General features: G+C 40.1%; 1 protein-coding gene and 1 long non-coding RNA gene across 7 annotated transcripts in view; one reads left to right on the top strand and one right to left on the bottom strand.

The window, feature by feature from the left end:
* Window positions 1-22,285, top strand: part of PPIL6 (peptidylprolyl isomerase like 6) — a 32,443-nt gene extending 10,158 nt beyond the window's left edge. The window contains exons 4-9 of one of the 6 annotated variants that reach the window (XR_002810934.2): window positions 1,915-1,977; window positions 2,089-2,236; window positions 6,448-6,504; window positions 15,983-16,118; window positions 17,056-17,155; window positions 20,036-22,285. Coding sequence is in view for 4 of the 6 variants with exons in the window: in XM_023650903.2 (XP_023506671.2) it covers window positions 1,915-1,977; window positions 2,089-2,236; window positions 6,448-6,504; window positions 15,983-16,118; window positions 20,036-20,147 (516 nt within the window). In the remaining 2 variants the exon portion in view is untranslated. Of the gene's footprint in view, window positions 1-1,914; window positions 1,978-2,088; window positions 2,237-2,934; window positions 3,181-6,447; window positions 6,505-9,049; window positions 9,891-9,943; window positions 10,190-15,982; window positions 16,119-17,055; window positions 17,156-20,035 lie in introns of those variants that run through there. The other 5 variants (XR_011422593.1, XM_023650903.2, XM_023650904.2 and 2 more) reach the window with 5 other exon arrangements.
* Window positions 10,313-22,500, bottom strand: part of LOC111775336 (uncharacterized) — a 17,501-nt gene continuing 5,313 nt past the window's right edge. Inside the window, exon 3 of the long non-coding RNA XR_011422608.1 lies at window positions 10,313-10,542. This is a non-coding gene — a long non-coding RNA (uncharacterized lncRNA). The remainder of the gene's footprint in view (window positions 10,543-22,500) is intronic.

Genomic DNA, 22,500 nt, shown 5'->3' with positions numbered 1-22,500 from the left:
AAGGAGGAAAAAAACCCAAACAGATCCACTAAAGAAAGGTTGAACTTACTGTCTGTTCTAACTAATGTTAGATTTTATCCAGAAGGAAGCTGAGCCAACAGAACTTCTCATGAAGAGTATGACATAATCCTCTTTGCTTTTTTGGACAAACTTTTAGGGCTGTGAAGAAACAGGGTGGAGTGGGGAAAGCTTGGTGGCAGGGAGGCCATTTGGAAAGCTGCTATCGTCATCTGGCCTAGAGATAATGACAGCCTGAATTAATTAGTGGCAGTGAGGAGAGAGGACCTAGATTCCAGAGAAAATCCTTGGATTTTTTGCACAGAGGCTAGATTTTTCTTGCTGAGTAAAACCCAGGGATGTGTTACTTCTGGGTTGGAAGGATATACGAGACGATTACATTTGCAAGTTTGGCTGTGAGGTGACATTACCTTGTGTTGCATTCATTTGCTCCCTTCTCGTTAGAATTTTTAGAATTATCTATTCTTGACAACCACCTAAAGATAAAATATTGATGCGCAGGGAAGTTTAATGGTGCCTAAATGGACTTAGTCATTTTAGAAGTCAATCATGATTTCCAATATATCCTCTTTTTCCTCATAAGCCTGTGAAGTTTACTATATTATGCCTCTTATTCTGAAGTTTTAATATTGTTTTATAATTAAGAACTTGTAGTCCAGAAGCTGAGAGGCACAAATAAATTAATTATAATTAGTATGGATGTAATACTTCATTCCTGGATGCTAGATGGCACAATATTATTTCAGTCTTTTAATTGAAAAAGAAAGTTAGAGTGACATAAAATAATGATAGTGATCCATTTTAAAATGATTTCATTTATGTTTCCTGGATTCTTAAGAAATAGGGCAGGGCAAATTATGTACCTTGTTATATATATCAGGCAGCATTTTTACGTGTTGAAATGTATTCCATTAGATGTGCTCCACTCCCTGAGTGAATGCTACTGTGATGGAAACTAGGGTTTTCATTCTGGATGCCTCTTTGCAGGGCTAGACAAAGTCTCACAAATGTTAGTTGTCCCTACCAGAAAGGATGTCAATTGAAAACAAGATCTGGGGGCCTCTGGGAACATGAAGACATGACTGAAATAATTCAGAAACACAGCATCCTCTCTTCCCTCCGCCAGTACTGCGCCTCCTACGGATATAGTGGCCTTATTTTCCCACTCAGAAAGGCTGTGGTGTGGCTCTGGTTAGCTGATCTGTGCTGTCTCTGAAAATTCAGAACATATAGTAACCAAACCCTTGGTGCTCACATTAGATCTTTTCCCAAAATTACTCAGGAAAGAAAAGAATTCCCAGTCTGTTTCTTTTCCTAGAGGGACTAGTGTTCCTTTCCACACATAGTTTGCGATGTAGTGATATCTAGGCCATGTGTTCTCAGTCTTGCATGATAGGTTAATGTTACTCAAATCTTCACTACTGAAGGAGTCGAAAAAGTGTGTTATTTAGGTTGTAAAGACTTGCTATACTAAAATGAAACAAACTTCTTTAAGTCATTCTTTTCTTTTTTTTGAGGAAGATTAGCCCTGAGCTAACTACTGCCAATCCTCCTCTTCGTGCTGAGGAAGACTGGCCCTGAGCTAACATCCATGCCCATCTTCTCTACTTTATGTGTGGGACGCCTACCACAGCATGGCTTGCCAAGCAGTGCCATGTCCGCACCCAGGATCTGAACTGGCGAACCCCGGGCCACCGAAGCAGAATGTGTGCACTTAACCGCTGCACCACCGGGCCGGCCCCTAAGTCATTCTTTTAATTTTGCTGTTACATTATCTACTGTTTATGCTGTTGACATCTTATCCTGAAAGCATGATTCTGTTATATTTGTGGTCATTTTGAAAACTTTCTTCCAAGAGATTGACCTGCATTATTTTTTTCTCCTGAATTTTAATAGCATGATTTTGTCTTCCTGGACATTGCCATTGATTTTTATCCAATTGGAAGACTAATTTTTGAGGTAAGAGGGGTTTTTGGTGGTTGTTTTTTAATAATTTGGGAGGAGTGGGAATCTGTAACTGTCAGAATGTTAAATATTTAATCTCTGAAATCTTTAATCTTTATTTTCTAGCTGTACTGTGACGTATGTCCCAAAACATGTAAAAATTTTCAGGTCTTATGTACTGGAATAGCAGGATTTTCTCAAAGTGGCTTCAGGCTACATTATGCAGGTTCAATCTTTCATCGAATAGTACGAAATGGCTGGATACAAGGAGGAGGTGAGTTTAAATCTTAAATACAAGGGGCCACCCCGTGGCGTAGTGGTTAAGTTCATGCACTCTGCTTTGGTGGCTTGGGATTCGCAGGCCTGAATCCTGGCTGCAGACCTAGCACTGCTTGTCAAGCCACGCTGTGGTAGCATCCCACATAAAACAGAGGAAGATTGGCACAGATGTTAGCTCAGTGACAATCTTCCTCGCAAAAAAAATAATAAATAATAATAATAAAATCTTAAATACAACCCTAATTGCAACATCAAATCAGAACGTCCGAAGTTTTGTTTATCTGCCTTTATGAAATGCATATAGAATTAGATATATTTAATATTAGATGTTATATATATATATTTAAAGGATATTTTATATGGCCAAATGATGAATTAAGATATTCATACTCTTTTTAAATATTCTCTAATTATTAAAATAAACAAATCTAAAGTATGTTACCAGGAATATTCCAAATTAAAATGTGATATAAAAGTAGGATAACATTTTTTTAATCAAAATGTAGTTTTAAATACTCCCCTAAATGAATAAGAGTGCCCAGAAAATACAGTGCTTTTAAGAAACATACTGAAGGTGGGAATTTGAAAATAGAATAAATGGAAAACAACTTATTTCTCACCAAAGATGTTACATTGGTAGCACTGAAAATAAGATCTAAAGCATCCTGGTCTCCATTTTTGCTTTCTTTTCAGGTCAGTCCTTTGGCTTTACACAGACTAGTTGCCTGACCAACAGCACAAAGTTAAATTTTGGAGGCCTCTTGGGAGACATCCCATAGAGAGCAATCAGGCAGCAGTTTAAAAATAATTGGCTTAGTGTGGAAGGAGATTTGCTTGAACTTGATGAAATAAGCAATAATTTTTATTATTTCTCTACCATCTGGAACATTCTGAGGCTGATGAGGAGAAAAATATAGATTTAAGCCAAGCATTTTGTATGTAAGTCAGCATTTTTTCTCTCAGTTTCTCCAAAATGAGATCATATCAGCAATACTGCTATCTAACCTCATTATTTTTCCACTTAATATATATGGTATTTATCTTCCTATGTCAATGTATATAAACATATAAAGTTTTTAGGTTCTACCTAATTTCTCATCCTGTTGCTATATTGATTTAATTTATTTCCCATTAGGTGAACATTTAGATTGGTCCCAATTTTTTGTTAGTGTAAAACAATCCTCAAGGGGGCCAGTATCAGGGTCTCCTGATACTTAGTTCAGTGTTGACTCTTATATGCTGGGCTCCCAGACACTATGTTTTTTTTTTTGTTTTGTTCTTGGTTTTGGGTTAGACCTCCTCCCATCCCCCCATCCCTGCCCTGAGACCCAGAGCAAAATTTGGGAAAGTAGGTCATGTTATTTGTTTGTTTATTTGAAGTGAAATTTCCAAAGGGCAAAGTGCACAGATCTTGGGTCATGTTTTCAAATAGTGAGGCAGCAATGTTAAGGAAAATTTGGAAGAAAATTCTGATGATCACATTCAAATCCAAACTGATATGTGCAAGTCATACCATGTTGGATAAGGCACTTAGCATCTCTGAATCAGCTTCTTAATCATAAAATGGGGATAATTATAATATCACAGGATGTGGCGACGATTCAATGACATGGTATATTTATTGAAAGTACCAAGCTCTGTAAATGTTCTTCTCCCTTCAGATATCAGATGCCCACAGGGCTGCATGGAGAATTTTGGAGTGCAGGAGCTAAACGTGGTTTTGTGCTCTGCCTTAGGATGCTTCCAGGCACTATTGCTTGCCCTTTGGGATCAACAGGCCCTACACAGTCTTAACTCTTCCCCAGGCGCATCCCAGCTTCTGACATCTCCCTCTCACTCACTGTGCTCCACACACTGGCCTCCCGCTGTTCCTTAAGCACAGCAAGCATATGTGTGCCTTGAGGTCTTTTGTTGTTTCTTTTGCCTGGGACACACTCCACCCAGCTATTCCTCCAGACATCCCCTTGCTTCACCCCCTGATCTGTTTCTAGTTTTTACCCAGAGTTCATCTCAGCAAGGACTTACCTGACCACCCCACTGAAAACTGCCACCTTCCTCTCCACACACCTCTCCTCACCCCCCTCCCTGAGCTCTCCTATCCCTTCACCTGCTTTATTTTTCTTCCTAGCACTTGTCACCACTGGACACACTATTAATATTTAATATTAATTAGTTAATACTAATAGTATATTCTTTGTTAATTTGCTTACTGTCTGTCTCTCTTCACTAGAATATAAGTTCCATGAGGGCAGAGGGTTTTATCTATTTTGTTCACTGTTGCATCCCCAGGATCGAGAACAGTGCCTGGCACATAGTAGATGCTTAAAAAGTATTTGTTAAACGAATGAATCAGTGAATAAATGAACAGATAGCTCAACAGGAAACATACATTCTATTCACTTCTAAATTACAAAATTAAAGAAGATAGTAAGTCATTAAGCCACTTTGGCAGGATTCTCTCTCTGTGGTGCCCGCAGGGCCTACTGCCTTCAGAACAATCTCTTGAGATATAGTTGCATACATTTTATCATCATCATCAAAATCATATTGAGCATGATGATGGCAACGAGAGGATGCACTCTATAAGCCCGTGATGCTGCACAGTAATCACAGGCACTAATGAATGAGCAATGACACTGCCAGGCACCACAGTAAGCTCTACCTACCTGATTTCATTTAATCCTCAGAACTACCTGGGAGGCCCTCACCATCATCCTTGTCTATACAGGTGAGGAAACAGGCTTGGAAAAGGTAACTGACATGGAGATTTAAATCAAAATCATCTGACTTGAAAGTTTCCTTTAAATCACTAGTCTGCATTGCTGAATCTGTTGTCAGAAGTATAGAAATAATATCAGATATACAAGGCTGAATTCAAGGGTGTAGGTTATGGCCCCAAAAAAGTATTAAATACTGATTGAAATGGTATGGATGTATGATATTCAGCTAAGCGATGTGAAGCAAAGGGCAAGAGTAATGATGGCGTTGGAGAGACAGGGCAAAGGAGAGCCACGGGTGGTTAAGTGTTAGTAGGGGAGGGGACCACCTGGGCAGATTTGCCTGAGCAAAGCAGACGTTAAGATCTGAAGGAATTGGTGCTGGGGGACCCTCAACTTCCCCAAGCCCAGATTTCAGCTTCAGCCATTGCAGCATGCTCCTGAGAGCTGCCGAGGGCTCTGGGTGAATCATGGAGGAGGACCAGGGAGGAGGGTTGGTGACTTGAGGTTTATCAATTAGCTTTTGAACCAGCTTTGTGAGTAGTATAATGTAAGTGCCACACGCCCTGTCCTGTATAAACTCTCTCCACATGCTTGTGGTTGCATCAGATTTCTTTAAAATAGCACACCTTTCCTATAGATAAATCGCTCATACTGAGTTAAAAAGGCACAGTCCTTTAACAGATATTTATTGCACACTGTTCCAGGAGGGTGGACTAGATGGCTGAAGAAGTAAAGTAGTACTGATGGGGACGCTGGGGGGACAGTGGACCTCAGACGCCTCTATTTTCACTAGAGTTAGTTTTGCTTCCCTTTTAGCTGTGGATAGATTAAAAAAAAATAACGCACGTGGAGAATTTTTATAGAGGGAGCATTGCCTAAGTCAAAAATATGCATATAATGCAATAACAAAATAGGTCATATAAATACCTTTTAAAAAACCTTCATTACATTACAAAGGAACTTCATTTCCAAAATACTGGATAAATAAAGAGTTATCACTATAGGGTTCCAAGGAACGAAAATTTGAACATTAAGTCTTTTTAGAGCATTTATTTTTATTCTCGTTCTAAAAAGATCTTACTGTTCCTATTTCATCCTCTCTGCTTAATCTTTCCATTTTTCTAAAAGCAAGATGGACTATGGAATAACTTGTGAAGTAAGCAGAATTCATATGAACACATTTTTAAAAATTGTGACCACCATTATACTTTAATACTTCATCATTTCAAAGTTTTGCATTATAATTTTAATCTACCTCCAAGAGTTATTAGGGAAAAAAATAGGATCATGAATGTAAAAATGTTTACAAAATACAAGTGAAAACATTATAGTAATATTTTCATGGTATAGATATTGAACAGTTAGGTGATTTACTCTAGTCATTGGTATAAGGGGAATCATAATTTATAACATTTCTTCCCCTGCCGTTATTATACTCTCCTTTTTGGTCTCAGAATTCTAATGTTTATTTACTGTTATTTCTCAGATATAGTAGCTGGAAAAGGAGATGGTGGAGAGTCCATTTATGGACCAACATTTGAAGGTATGTATCTTAGGTAACACCCTACAAGTACACATACTAAAAGTGGGAGTCAAAAATGAGGTGTGGGGCTGGGGGGGCCCCGTGGCCGAGTGGTTAAGTTCACATGCTCCACTTCAGCAGCCCAGTTTTGCCAGTTTGGATCCTGGGCACAGACCTAGCCCCGCTCATCAGGCCATGCTGAGGCAGCGTTCCACATAGCACAACCAGAAGGACCTACAACTAGAATATACAACTATGTACTGGGGGGCTTTGGGGAGAAGACGAAAAAAAATGGGGAACAGGGGGAGGCACCCCAGTCCAGTACAGAACAGCTTTGTACACACATTTTTTACTTGCCTAATTATTTTATTTCTGTAGGATAAATTCCTAGAATAAGGATTGTAGGGTCAAAGGGAATTGATATTTTTAAGGCTTGTCATTTGCCATTCTCATACTTAGAATTGGTATCTTGATAATCATCTTATTAAGACTGCTATCAGGATGCTGGGAAGATGGTAGTGGCGGTGACGTAGTTTTTTAACTTTTTAAAATCCCAACATAAAAACAGACAAAAGAATTAGATAGAAAAACTAAAAACCCATGGATAACATTTACAATAAAACTAGGTGACAAGGTATCTACATGAATTCCAAGGTATAAACAGATGAGGACAAACTACCAACATCCAGGAGATCTGCATGGCGTCAGCGTCTGAGCCGGAGAAAGCAGGGCCTCTGGGGGACCTGAGAATAGTAGAACCCCAGAATAGCCAATACTGGGTGAGTGCAGGGGCCCAAGTGAGGTTTGTAGAGGCTGGAGCAGTCTGACCTCTGTGAACTCAAAACTGATCTGAAAGCGCTCTCTTCCAGGACAGGCCCGCTGAGAAGGAATTGCTGGCAATGGAATCAAAATTAGGCAGGATATAGGGATGACAGTGATAAAGAAGGAATGGGAACAGAGCCAGGAAATCTCAGAAAGCAAGCTGCCATACTGGTGAACACTACATGAAAACGGCACAAGAGGGGGCTGTGTGACCTTAGAAAAGCTGCCTTCCTTCTAAAGCCACACTTCCTCCTAAACATTCAGGAAAACTAATTTTTACATAAAAATAAGCAGCAAAATGTTTCGTGGTCGTTAGAAGAAGAAATAGAATATGGAGCAGAATAACATCACTCCAGACAGTGAAAGCACACTAGAAAGACAGGCTCACAGAACAGACGGAAACTGAGGATTTCACAACGGGCTTAAAGACGGTAAGAAAATGATAAGACATTTTGATACAAGATAGAGAATTCCTAAATCAGAATTAGAAAAACTTAGACATGAGGTTACAGAACTAAGGAAAAAATTAACAATAAAAGAAAATTTCAGAAATGAACAACTAGAAAGAACACAAGACCAAATAAATACAATAGATATATGTCTTTAAAAAAGTAGAGGGTAGAGAGAGGAAATTTTTAAAAACCAAAAATAAGATAAAAAAGATAAAAAAAGATAAAAAAGATTTACAAGAAAGTGGCAAATTTTAAAGATATAAAGACAAGATCCAACATATGGATGATAAGTGTTCCTAAGGAATCAAATGAATGCAAAGGAATGGAACAAATACTAAGAACTATAATTGAGAAAAACTTTCCTAAAATAAAAAAGGATTTGATATTCTATATTTTATTTTCAGTTAACATAACTGTACACAGTTGTCAGAATGTATCGAACTGAATCTCTAGGATATATGCATTTTAATTGTATGTTTATACTTCAAGTAACAATGTATGTATAAAAACTTGAAACTGCTTGTTGAGAGACCACACTGCTGACAATACTGAACCAGAACAACTAACACCAAGACGTATTTTAGTAACATTACTGGACATTAAAGAAAAAGAAAAAATTCTTTGGGTAGCTAGGCAAAAAGAGCAAGTGATTTATAAAGGAAAGAAAAGTAGATTATCATCATATTCTTGTGCCAGGAAAAAAAGGAGTAATATATTTATGATGCTCAAGGAAAGGAAATGTGAGATTTTGTATCCAGCCAAACCGAATCTGAATTATAAAGGGCACACAGAGTTATCAACATGTGAAGCTTCACGGAATAGCGTTGCCACAAGCCCTTCCTGAGCAATCAGCTGTAGAATGAGCTTCACACAAACACATTACAAAAGAGACCTTGACGTAAGGGCTGGGGGTGTTAATCATATAGTGACTTGTCAAACTAAAATTTAATGAGGATTAAAAAGATGAAAGTATGATATATAATGATTATATATAAGCTTAGTCTAACTATTTTAAAAGTGAGTTTAAAAAACTTTTAAAAACTATTTAAAAAATTTTTTTAAATGGGGAGAATATGTACAAAAAATTTTTAAACTATTTCCAATAATTATACTGGTGATGGCATTATTAATATTGTTATTCTGAGATTTGTATATGTAATATTGGAAAAAGTAAGTAAGTGTGGAATATTCTCATTTCATCATTTCCTGTGTCCTTGAGAATCAGGATTTTTTTTTTTTTGAGGAAGATTAGCCCTGAGCTAACTACTGCCAATGCTCCTCTTTTTGCTTAGGAACACTGGCCCTGAGCTAACATTCATGCCCATCTTCCTCCACTTTATACATGGGATGCCTACCACAGCATGGCTTGCCAAGCGGTACCATGTCCGCACCTGGGATCCAAACAAGCAGTCCCTGGGCTGCCGAAGTGGAACGTGCGCACTTGACCGCTGTGCCACCAGGCCGGCCCCCGAGAATCATGATTTTTAATGTGGAATAAAGGAGATACACATGAAATATGATAGAGGCTAATAAGTACAATATCCCATAGCCCTGAATTCAAAATACTTTAAACTCAAGAAATATCATATCTATATATATATATAGCTTCATCCACTGAATTGCTCTACAAACAACAACCAACCCAGTAGTGATATACATCCCTAGCTTTAGATTGTTGTTTTGAAATGTCGTTTCTCACTTAAAGAAACAAGGCTTCTGCGAAAAACGGCAGATTCCAGTTCTGGGACAGGAAATTACAAAATGAGCCTGGAACCCCATATGTAGTCATGCTATCATCAGCCAGCCAAGAGCCCTATAAAAGATATACTAGGGTCATGTCAAAGGCCTCAGGAGCCAATTTTAAGAGGCTCTCACCAGCCAAAGATAGAGTAATTTGAGTAGTAATTGCAGTTGACTGAAACCCAACAAATATTTTAAATCCATGAGTTTATGATATTACATTATAAAATAAAGCCTAATTGCTTATGTTTGGGGAAATGAGAGGAAACAAATTAATCATCTTGAAAACTGATAAATATAGGGAAAGAATCAAGCATTTATCTTGCCTTTCCTATATCGACTGTACCAACTTGTAGATAAGGGGAAACATCTCATTATAAAAGTATTCCAATTAATAATGAAAAGGAAAAAACAGAATTAGAATATCACCATTATGCTGCCCCCAGTGAAATAATGGATCCAGACATTTGCTGCATCGGTATCTGCTAACTGCTCAAAACAGAGACAACCAGACATTAAGAGCCTTCTGTTGAAAGAACACGTTACCAAAGGGAGAGAAACGAGTCTGATTACGCCTCTGGACCCAGCTGCCAATTTGCAAGAAATACAACCAGTTCTGCTATAATGTGGTCTTAAAGACCTCTGCACTATATGAAGTCATGCAATAAAAACCACAGGACTTATGGCAAAAATGAGATGAAAAAACTTCCTCATTGATTAAGATAGTAACCTAATAAAAACAGTAATGCAGTTTTATATATATTACATATATGGTCAAGAAGCATATAAATACTATAATAAATAAGGCACTTGACCTTGAAAACTCCCAGACGTTTGTGGAGGTGGCGTGGGAAGAGTTGCAGCTGGTGAGTGATTTGAAGGTCACAGAAGGAGGCTTCTCTTAAATTGGAGGCAAGTTGTAACAGCAGATGTGGGTGAATGTGGTCCATAAGCGGAGACCTGAGGTAGCTGGTAGATGCCTGAGGTCAGCTCAGCTCAGCTGGGTGCAGCTTTCTACATCACCTGGTGTTTCTCCTGGAGGAAACTGCACATAAGCAGGGATGAAATTCATTATGTTCAAGTCGTTCCCAAACATATCAATCAAGGTGAAACAAATTTGCATTTTCACGGGAGTATTGGAGCAGAACTGACAGGAAAGAGAACAGAGAAACATTGAACTGCACCATGTGTGTGCAATCCCCAAATCCAGGCTAGGAGAAATTCTAGAGGTTAAATAGCTCAGGTTCATTAACAGATAAAGTGTAGAGAAAAGAAAGGGACAGAGGTAGAACTGTAGATTAAAAGAGATTTAAAAGGCCTAACAAGTCTTAAAATGGGAAGACTAAGCTCCAGTGCCTGGGGCTGCACACTCGGATGGGAAAGCTGTCAGGAAACATTAGGTCCGGGACTTTGCAAAAGTCAGGGGAATGGCTACTTTTGGGGCGGGGGGGGGGGGGGGGGGACTGGACAAGGGACTTCAGGGGAGGCTGACCAAGTTCTTTTTCTTGGCCTGAGTGGTGGTTAAAAGGATGTTTGCCTTATAATAACTCTTTAACTATACATTAGTTTTCTGTGGCTTTTGGTGTCTTTAATACAATGAAAAGGTTACAAAAAAAAAACCCATCATATTGAACCAATGGTCAGAGTCAAGGGGAAAAAAGTAAAAGGTGGTTTCCTTCTAAATTCATGTGGAGATAGCTTTATCAAATGAAATCATGCAAGTGGCACCATTCATTTATTTATTCATAACACGTTAAACTCCTACGTGGTGCCAGGACCTTAGGAAAGAAAGATGATGTGACAAAGTTTCTACCCTCAAGGATGCAGACAAGTGTTTAAACAGATAAGCTACGGGCACTGCACCCATTGCTGCCACAGAGGAAGAACTGAGTGCTGTGGGCGAAGAAAGAACCACTGCCTGGGAGAGCTGGGGGCGGGGACCCAGAGCAACTTTTGAGTTGTCTTTTTTGTTTTTTTTTTTTTGCTTTTTTTGCTTTTTCTCCCCAAATCCTCCCAGTACATAGTTGTCAGTTTTAGTTGTGGGTCCTTCTAGTTGTGGCATGTGGGACGCTGCCCCAACATGGCCTGATGAGCAGTGCCATGTCTGCACTCAGGATCCAAACCAGCGAAACCCTGGGCTGCCGAAGGGGAGCACGTGAACTTAACCACTTGGCCACGGGGCCGGCCCCTGAGTTGAGTCTTAAAGTAAGACACTGCAGACGAGGAAAGGACGTTCTTGGGAGCTTTCCTGGCATCCTGAATCCCTAATGAGAATCCACTGTGCCTCTCCACCCCATGGCGATTATCAGATCACCCACACTCTCTGTGCTTGGAGGCGCCCTCTCAGACAGGACTGATCTCCCATCTCCTCTCTCGCCGGCCCCTCTGGACATCCCGGTGCCTCTGTTGAGTATCCTTTGCTCCCATCCTTAGACTGTTGTGGGGCTTTAGTCTCCACATGGAGGTCTGGCTGGCCTCTGGTGCCTAGGCAGGCCCAGTGTGTTCAGGGAAGACTATTACTCACTTTCTCTGCCAGTGCAGAATTAGAAATTCAGTAATCAATCAAGTGACAAGCAGAGATGCTCTAGAAGGAAAGATGAGTAACTGAAAGAGAGAGAGCATGGCTAATACTCAAAACAGCTCCGGCACGGTGTCCACCCTCCTGTCCCCCGCTCTGTGGAATGTTAATACGTCAGCCAGCCAGTCCTTCCTCCGCATTTCTCTCCTTGAATTCTCTTTCCATGAGATGCAGAATGAAAACCCAGGGCTCGTTACAAACCACCACCACCACCAAACTCACTTTTATTAAGCTTAACACAGTGAATTAAAAAGAATGAAATAAATTATATATATTTTAATTAGTTGATTGTTTTGTAAGATGGTTAATCATTTTTTTTTAACTTGAGGCGTCTGTTTTGCTTTGTTTTGAATCACAACTTTTAAAAAATTTTCTTCCCAAGTCCTAATTTGAATGTTAAAAGCTGAATATTATTTAAATATGATGACAAAATTAGAGCAGTAGGTTTAAAAAATTGGTATTGCAGGATTCAGGTCATATGTCCGCTTGATTTAACTGTCCTTAGAAAATTATATGGAAATACCCCAAACTGTCTGATTCTACTTTTACCAGAAAGAATGCAAGTGTGCCTAGACTTGTAATAGTTGCTTCCATTATAACCATCAGAATGAGCTTTATTTTGAATAAATTCAGAAACTGATTTTCTTCAGCACATAAATTCTGATTTCTATTTCAAACAGTTACATTTCCCCCTTAATGTTGTATGTTACAAATGGGGCAGTTTTAACCACGGAGCAGGAAATATCTTACTGTAAGTGGCAGACGCAGGCAGATCTCCTGAGTCACAGTGTCATGAGAGGTAGCCTTTAGACTTCCTTCGCTTCCCTTTACCCTTTATTGAGAGTCCACGTCTCCGTTCCCATGACCTACAATAAAATTTTTACTAATTATGCTGATTTAGTCACCACTCACATTTTTTTCGGGGGGGGGGATTGGCACCCGAGCTAACAACTGTTGCCAATCTTCTTCTTTTTTTTTCTTCACTTTTTTCTCCCCAAATCCCCCCAGTACACAGTTGTATATTTTAGCTGTGGGTCCTTCTAGTTGTGACATGTGGGACGCCACCTCAACATGGCCTAACAAATGGTGTCATGTGTGCGCCCAGGATCTGAATCCTGGGCCCCGAAGCTTAACCCGTGGACTTAACCACTCGGCCACGGGGCCAGCCCACAAATTTTTTTTTTAATTTTTCTAATTTTGTCCAGCAATAAAATTTTTTCCGTTCCTCCTCCTTCAAAACATTTTTTTTGTAGATTGTTTAAAGTTTTATCAGGGCTCCTGATAAAATGAAAATAATCTATCATAGTTAATCATCCCATTCAAATACTATGGGGGAAAAAGGAAAAACGGTTATTGATTTAAGGGTCTGTTTTTTTTCTTGTCTTCAAAAAAGAAGACAAGAGACTATGTGAGACTAAATTTAAATTTTTATATAACTCAAAAGTGTTAAGGTTCAGTCCTTAGACCACCACTTGGAACACAGTCGGCATTCAATAAATATTTGTTGAATGAACAAATGTTGAATTAAATCTGGGATTTTCACTCTCCTTTTCTTTTTTTTCTTTTTAAATATTGGCACCTGAGCTAACAACTTACCAATCTTCTTTTCTTTTTTTCTCCCCAAATCCCCCCAGTACATAGTTATATATTTTAGTTGTGGGTCCTTCTAGTTGTGGTATGTGGGACGCCGCCTCAGCGTGGCCTGACGAGTGGTGCCATGTCTGCACCCAGGATATGAACTGGTGAAACCCTGGGCCGCCAAAGCAGAGCACTCGAACTTAACCATTTGGCCACCGGGCTGGCCCCATCATTCTCCATTTTAATATGGTTACTTGCAGAAAAATACTTCTCTATTAGTGTAAATATACTCTTAGGATAGCCATTTTTCAGTAAAACTGCTCTAAAGAAAAAAATTTATTTTGAACTCTCTTGTGCCACTGGCTCCCATCTTTAAGTGGGTAATATGCTTGGCATGACTAGGGGTCCACTTCATTCTCTAAGTGAGCTGGTGAAGTCCTAGCTGCAGCTTATGTCAAGTTTACATGGGAAGGGTCACCACCATAGCTTGGTATTCCGGGCAAAGGCCCCACCAGTAACTCTGGAGAGAACTGGAAGGGGAGGGATGGCTGAGCCCCACCCCTCCGCCCAATGGGATGCCGCCAGGGGCGCGGGCAGGTTGAATTCCACCCAAGGGCTTTACCTGGTTGTGGCACAGTCACCCAGTGGTTTCCCTGTATTCTGCCAGCACTGCCCTGGAGCAGCGCAGCCTCAGGTCCTTAAGTGCCACGTCAACATTCTGTACTTAAAGAATCGACAACGTAGGCATTTATTTTTCACACATTTCTTTTAGGTCAACGAATTTTAAATTTGTCAGGGACTACCTATACCTTTTAAAAACATTCTTTATGTCTGTCCCTTTATAAAAGCAGCAGTTTTCAGACTGGCCTCTAAGGAGGTCCACGGGGTGCCAAAGAGGCATCCGCAGGAGATGAGGACTCTAGGCCATTGTATCTGTTTTATACATGGGCTTTCCCAAAGGTAGCATCTTTAAAATAGCTATTATGATTAACTGCTTTAAAAGTTCTCCCATAATCAGAGAATTTTTAGTAAAAATGTTACAACTCTATGAATTTTCTTTCCTATTACTTAGAGAATTTAAGAAATTTTAAGAAAAATTAATCATAATATCTAAGAGCAAAGACAAATACCATTTTGTTAAAACTCTGAATCTTTGCTTTGGGCAGATTTCTATTCCATGCGATTTTCAGTGAAATTAATGGGTTATTTCTCTATTCTACTGAAATGAATATGGAGCAGCAATGTAATTATAGAGACTTATTTGCACAAAAATGCTTTATTTGCATTTCATAAGATTTCAGAGGTCTTTATTCAGTTTGCAGTTTAACAAGCTAAAAGTAACCACCACAGATATGGCTTAATTGTTTAATTGGCTTAGCTTTGAAACTTAAAATAAGAATACTCAGCAACTGCAGTTTAAGAAAATCTTATTGACAGTTAATATTCATATCTCAGTTACTCCCAGAATTTTAGAAAGTTATTGAATGAAAACTTTTACTGAATTTCTCTTCCCTCTGTGCTTTTGAATTTGGAGGCAGATCTGATTCCATGCTGGAAAGAATACTTCCTGAAAATGGGAGCCTGATAAGCACCATACAATTCTTTGCACTTGTTAACCTTACACTAAAAAAACCCACTTTCCATAAAATCTTGGTCAATCCATATAAAGTTTGAGATTAAAATTTATGTAAAGACTACTAAAAAACAAGCATAAATTAATTTCCTTTTACCATTAACATTTAAGGCCACACATATGCCAGGTCATGTGCTCAAAGGCCCTGGGGTAAAGCTAGAATGAGACAGGGTCCCTGCCTTCACCTGCTAGAGAGGAAAGAATTACACAGAGCCTTATGAAGACTCCAGTAGAGGTCTATACAAGATGCTGTGAGGGGAAGGGTCATGTCCATGAGAGCCTTCTCAAAGAAGGCATTTCTAACGATCACATTGGTAGTTTGAATGAAATCCTACTCCAAAACAGCACGAGAAAGTTTGCTGACCTTTAGTCCTAAGCAAAGTATGTGCTTCCTTTTACATTATTGAAGTACTTCCTTGTACATCATTAATTTTCTTAGCACACTTGGTTTTAGCTATGGTAATAATAAACTAAAGGTAAATGCTCAAATAGTTCTAAGACTTTACTGATTATCTTTTTTAACAGCCCACTTGAGTGAAAGCAATATGAAACAAATAGAATATTTACAATTTGGAATGTATTGATAAATATAATTGAGAACCCTTGTTGTCAAGGGTTCTGCTTGTGCTTTATGTGTTACAATAAATGGACATAATAGAAATATTTTAATGACCTACTGTTTATTGTCTTTTCTAGATGAAAACTTTACAATTCCTCATAATAAAAGGGGAGTTCTTGGAATGGTCAACAAAGGCCGTCACAGCAATGGGTCACAATTCTACATCACACTACAACCAACTCCCTATCTAGACAGAAAATATGTGGCTTTTGGGTATGTGCACTTTAAGTTTGTCTATATAATATTCATATATGTAAAAATGTGGTTCAAAAAGATTTGGATAAGTATTGTACATAGTTTATGGGTAACTCAAGATAGAATTCAAAAGCAAAAGTAATTCAAACAAAGACAAACATTTTTAGAAATAAGTATTTTTTAAGAAGCTTGCCATCTATAAAAAAACACAGAAACCATCTAGGCCATTATAATGTTTTGTCTTTCCATCCATCCATCCTTCTATCTTCAGCCTCAGGGATATTATCAATTCTTAATTACTATGAATAATACTATAGCTTAATAATGTATATATCTTTAGACGCAGAAGTGAGGCAAAGTTATTTAAGTAATTGTCCATGAACATTGTGAAGAGACAGATAAAAACTATGCAAGTTACAAGTAATTTTTTTTTTTTACTGAACAATTTAAAATATGGAAATATCTCAGGTAATTATTATTAGCATGTGGGCCTAAAATGGATGATGAATATACTTTTCACCACTCCAGTGTTTCATATCTCTACTTAATTACTGAAGTGAATATAAGTTGAAGCTTACTTTGTCTCCTCTGAAATGATGTAAAGTGTTAGAACTTCTCTGCATAAGTATTAGAATATTCCAGCTACTCCATAGGGATAATTATTGACTCTTCATCCCATGAAGAAATTTCATGCCACTGTTAATTTTAACCATAATTATTCCTTCAGTGTAATGCAGGTGATATTTCCAGGTTGAAAAAACAGAAATTATATGTTCATCCGAAGGATATTTCTTTAAAGAGATGATTTTGTGTTAATAGATGCATAATCTAAAATAATGTGTTATCTCCCATTTTCCCTGGTCCTAATAAGCTGTATTCTGATTTTGAAAATACCTTCTTCAATTATTTTTAAATCCAAATAACCCTCACAGTTTCCTTTCTATCTTTCCAAAAGGTCCCTTTTGCAAACACAGACATGACGACTTTAACACATTTAATGCCTCCTTCACCACCTCCACCCAGATGCAGAGCCTGAAGTCAGAATGGCATTCCAGGTCCTTCACTGTCTGGCCCATCTTTTTTCAGCCTTCACTTCTGCTAGCCTCTTAACTCATTCATTCAACCAGCATTTTATTAGGCACCTACTATATGCCAGTCATGGTGCTCAGTCCTGGGAAGAGTGATGAGGCACAATTCCTGCCCTTTAGGGAGCATATAGTGATTAGAAAACCAACAACTGTAAGACAGTGAGACGTGGGCTATGCAAGTTCTGTGAAGAGTGTGTTGGGAATAGAGAGAGGGGAGGACAACACCCTCCACCTCCTTCAGTAACAGTGAACGCAGATCCTTACACTGCGGTGGTGGAGGGAGGAGCACTTGGTCCCCTTTTGAGGACTGCTATTTTCCATGTGATTCACCTTCCTCCAGGGGACTCTCTCACCATTTTGTTGTCACCACCACACTGGCCTTAGGGAGGCGCTGCACCTCTTACTGTTCTAGCCCAAGTATGATCTCAATTTCTCTCTTAAATCTCCAAATCACAGCTGAGTCTGGGCTGAAATATTGAAACAAGACCTTACAGAACACTAGGGGAGAGGCAGAAAGGTAATACCATAATAGGTAACTAGATCATCTGACCAAATGTAAACTAACTCCTCCAGGGACGCCTTCCTTCCCGGCTGTAGGGCTGCCTCTAGTGGAAGATGCTTTCTCTTCCCTCTCATCTCAGAGCATCTCCAGGTTTATCTGAGCTTCTGAAAGCCCAAACATGGTTAGCAGGGTCTAGAGAGATACAAAAATTTCCTCTCATCTGAGACAGACCCTCCTTCCCAGCTCTAGTTTCCGATCTATGAACTTGCCCCTTTTTCAGATGGATGACATGGGAATGCCCTTCAGGGGAGACTGCATCGACCCACAGTCTTGTTGATGGCCTTGCTCAGTGGTTTCATAGGGAAAGAACATCAAAATATAAGCCATACAATCTCCATTCATATATACATAGGCACAAGGGGTATATGTTGGGGATAGTGGTGGAGGAAATTAATTTCATTATAAGGGACCCTTAAAGAGGTGAGGGGTCTTGGAAAACTTCATGAAAAGGTGAGATGAAAGTCAAGTAGAAGTTAGCAGGCTAGAGAAGGCTGGAAATGAAAATGAGTAAAGTAAATTTTAGGAAGAGTGAAGAGCCTTTGCAGAGAGGCCCTAAAGAGTAAGAAGAGTGGGGCGGGCCCCGTGGCCGAGTCGGTAAGTTCGCAGGCTCTGCTTTGGCGGCCCAGGGATTCGCCAGTTCGGATCCTGGGTGCAGACCTAGCACCACTCATCAAGCCATGCTGAGCTGGCATCCCACATAGCAGAACTAAAAGGACCTACAGCTAGAATATACAGCTATGTACCCCGGGGGCTTTGGGGAGAAGAAGGAGAAAAAAAGACTAAGAAGAGCATCTTATCTGTAAGTCATTTGGTCTGGCTAGAGCTTAGTGCCCAGGGAAGAATGGAGAGAATGAGGCTGGAGAAGAAGAGCTGGCCAGGGCTCAGGGCCCAAAGGGCTGTGGGTGCCATGCTGCTGAGCGTGGACCCCCAACCCAAAGGGAATGGGAAGCCATGGAAGAACTTTAAATTGGGAGCAACATGACTAGGTTCTCACTCTGAAAAAATCTCTTTTTAGCAGAAGCTAGGACTGAATTGACAAAGGATGAAAATGAAGGTGGAAAGGCCAGTTAACAAGTGATGGTAATAGTAGGCTATAAATGAAGTCCTGGTCTAAGGCACTAGCAGTACAGATGAGCAGGGGCTAAAGGGACAAATTCAATAGATATTTGGAAGTTAGATTCAACAGGATTTTATAACTATTTAGATGCTGGTGGTGAGGTCATGGGAAGAGTCGAGAGCAGTGGCATCTAATAGAACTTTCCACAGTTATGGAAATATAATCTGTGCTACCCACGGTGATAGCCACTAGCCACATGTGGCCATTGAGCACTTGAAATGTGGCTAGTGCAACTGAGGAACTGAATTTTATTTAATTTTAATTAAATTTAAATAGCCATATGTGACTAGTGACTACTACCTTGGGCAGTGAAAGTCTAAAGAAGCTCCTAGATTTTGCAACTGGTTGGATGGTTGATGCTATTCACCAAGACAGAGAATACAAAAAGGAGGATATAGGAGACCTTATGAGTTCATGATGGGCAAGTTATATTTCATATTAAGATTAATGTGTTCAGTGGGTATGTCCCAGGCATTGTGCTAGGCACTGAGCACTGAGCACAAGCATGACCCCTGCCCTCATGGGAGAATCCAAAATCAATCAAAGCAGCATACAAATAAAAGTCAAATTTAACCCTAACTCCAATAAAGGAGAGGGGGAACCTGACATAAGCAGTGGGGTCTGTGAAACTTCCCTGAGGAAGTGATGACTGAGCTAAGATCTGAAGGAAGTCCAGGAGGCTCCCAGGCCAAGGGGTAGTGGCCGGCAAGAGCAAAGGAGACAGAGACAGCTGTGGCAGGCAGGGCATATGGGGCCTCTGAGGTACTGAAAGCCAGGCTGGCTGGAGCAGAGCAAGCAAGGGGAGCATGCTGCAGGACAGCCCTGGAGGGGAGTGGGGAAGCCCGCCGTGATAGGTCATTAGAGATTTTTGGTCTTTATCATAAGGATAATAGGGAAATTATTGAAGTGTTTAAGCAGGGAAGTGACATCAGATTTGCATTTTTAAAAGATCTCTCTGCTATCAGGATAACAGATTGGAAGGGTCCCAGGGCAGACGTGGGGGAAGCATGACAAAGGACACCGCTAGATATTTAAGATATTTATGACTGATGTTAATTTAATTTGTAGGAAATAGCCTCAGCTAAGCTAGGTAGGAATCAATTTAGAAATGTAAGCTAGATGTGAACATTTATGACTCTCTAAATTTTCCATTTTTTCTCCTATATAGGCAATTGATTGAAGGAACAGAAGTTCTTCAACAACTGGAATTGGTTCCAACAGAGAATGAAAGACCAACACAACAATGTATAATTATTGACAGTGGAGATCTGTATACCTGATTTTCACATGAATATTTTCTGACAATTTATTATTACGTGTCTGATCAGCTGTTTCTAGATTTAATTAAACAACGCTTGATAAAAATTAGTTTGAAAACTGTGGCAGATGCTGTAGGTTGGCTCACGCAACACCCAATCCCTCCCCGTTTTCCTTTCTTGCCTCTGCTATAGAGACTATAAAAGCAAAATACTCAATTTCCCAGCCTCTTTTGCAGCCAGGAATGACCAGAGGATACCCCTCTGGCCAGTGAGACAGGAGAAGAATGCCAGTGGTCCTGTCCCTTCCCCTTCGTGCAATCTTGAATGCAGAGGCTACAGCCATGAAGGAAAGGCCAAGATAACTGCAGGCATGTCAGCACCAACCTGAGCTGCAGAACCAATACCAGCACCCACCGTCTGTCTCCGGCCTTCTTACTGTATGAGACAAACAGACCCCTGTTTATGTTACTGTTGGTTGAGTATTTTGTTACCTGTAGCCAAAACCATTCTTAATTTAGCTGCAGTACCTAATGGCCTTTGAATCTTAAAACGTTTGTAATAGAATTTATGTTGTTGTTTGTAATTACATTTCTGCCATGAGAAACGTGGTAAATAACCAAATAGGAGAGAAGCAACAGAAGAAAATTCATTGTAAGATTTCATTGTTTATATGTAGCATTCAAAAAAGGGTATATAGTCAAGTGCTTAAGGATGGGGCTATGTTCTGAGAAATGCATGATTAGGTGATTTTGTCACTGTGTGAACACCATAGCGTGCACTTACACAAACCTAGATGGTATAGTCTGCTACAGACCTAGGCTGTGGTACTGATCTTACGGGACCACCATCGCATATGGGGTCTGTCGTTGACTGAAACATCGTTATGGGTGCATGACTGTACACTTTGGATGTTTTTCTGTGACAGGAATAGAATGCTTGTCTCTGATTCATACCAACCATATGAAAACCAATGGCTTGGGTTTCAGTCCCCATGGTGGCTGACTCCTGAGAGGTTATTGGGATCCAGCTTTATCAGCTGCTCCTTAATCTGAGCTTCTCAAACCCATGTCACCTGGGGAACTTTTAAAACAGACTGCTGGATCCCGTCTTTGACCCACTCAGAGTCTCTGGACAGGGATTCTGTGCATCCCTTTAGCTCTCTACCCAGAGGTTCTTCTAGCTTGTAATTAGCCAGCTGGGCACTAGTCACGGGAATCATGCGAGACATAAGTGAGTGGTTTCAGCCCCCTTTGTGTAGTCAGTGAAGTGCTTGACTCTGTTAGTGGTGACCTTGCTCAGCTGCTGCTGCCACCACAGCCACGGCGCAGCTCCTGCTCTGCCCAGAGCCACTGAGCCACTACAGTTTTCTTGCCCTCAGTGGAAGATTTGTCTTCCAAGAAGGATCTCTCCTTGAGCCAGTCTCAAAGAGACAGGCCTCTAGTTGACTTGGGGCTTGCCAAAGGTAGGCATATGCTTATTTCACTTTTTATTTTGAAATGATTATAGATTCACAGGAAGTTGTAAAAACAGTAGCGTGATTCTGTATACCAATCACCCAGATTGCCCAAAGGGCACAACTTACACAACTACAGTACATTATCAAAACCAGGCAGTTGACATCAGTACAATGTGTGTGTTGCCCTTTTATATGTAGATTCACGCGACTGACACCGCAATCAACACAGAACATTTTCAGGGCCACAGAGACCTCCCGCACGCTATCGTTTATAGTCACACCTACTCCTCTGCTCCCCACCATCCCTAACTCCTGAAAACCAGGATATAGTGTTTTGTGTTTTTGTTTTTTTTGAATAACAGCTTCATTGCTATATGGCATATGGTTTTATCCTCAGATCTGAGGTGGCTGGGGAGAAAGCATACTTCCTGTGTCACATTCTCAACTGACCCAGAGGCAGCAGAGGGTTAAGAACCTGCATTCTTGAGCCAGACAGCCTGGCTTTGAATCCTGGCTCTGCCATTCCCTAGCTGCCAGACTCACGCAAGAACTTCAGTCAACTCAAAACAGCAGTACCTGCCACACGGAGCTGTTATGAGGGTTCAAGGACTCAAGAATTTGTATACAGGACGTAGAATAGGACCTGTTGTGCTCTAAGTGCTCGTAAATGTGTGCTCAATAAACTACTAGTGTATAACCTTCAGAGTGTTGCCTAGGAACTTGTATTTTTTTTTAAAGATTTTATTTTTCCTTCTTCTCTCCAAAGCTCCCCAGTACATAGCTGTATATATTCTAGTTGTGAGTCCTTCTAGTTGTGGTACATGGGACGCTGCCTCAGCATGGCCTGATGAGCGGTGCTAGGTCTGCTTTGAACCGCTGAAACCCTGGGCTGCCGAAGCAGAGCACATGAGCTTAACC

This window comes from Equus caballus, chromosome 10 (assembly GCF_041296265.1).
Source record: "Equus caballus isolate H_3958 breed thoroughbred chromosome 10, TB-T2T, whole genome shotgun sequence".
NCBI lineage: Eukaryota > Metazoa > Chordata > Mammalia > Perissodactyla > Equidae > Equus > Equus caballus.
The sequence above is the reverse complement of the archived record's forward strand: the minus strand, read 5'-3'. Positions and strand labels throughout refer to the sequence as shown.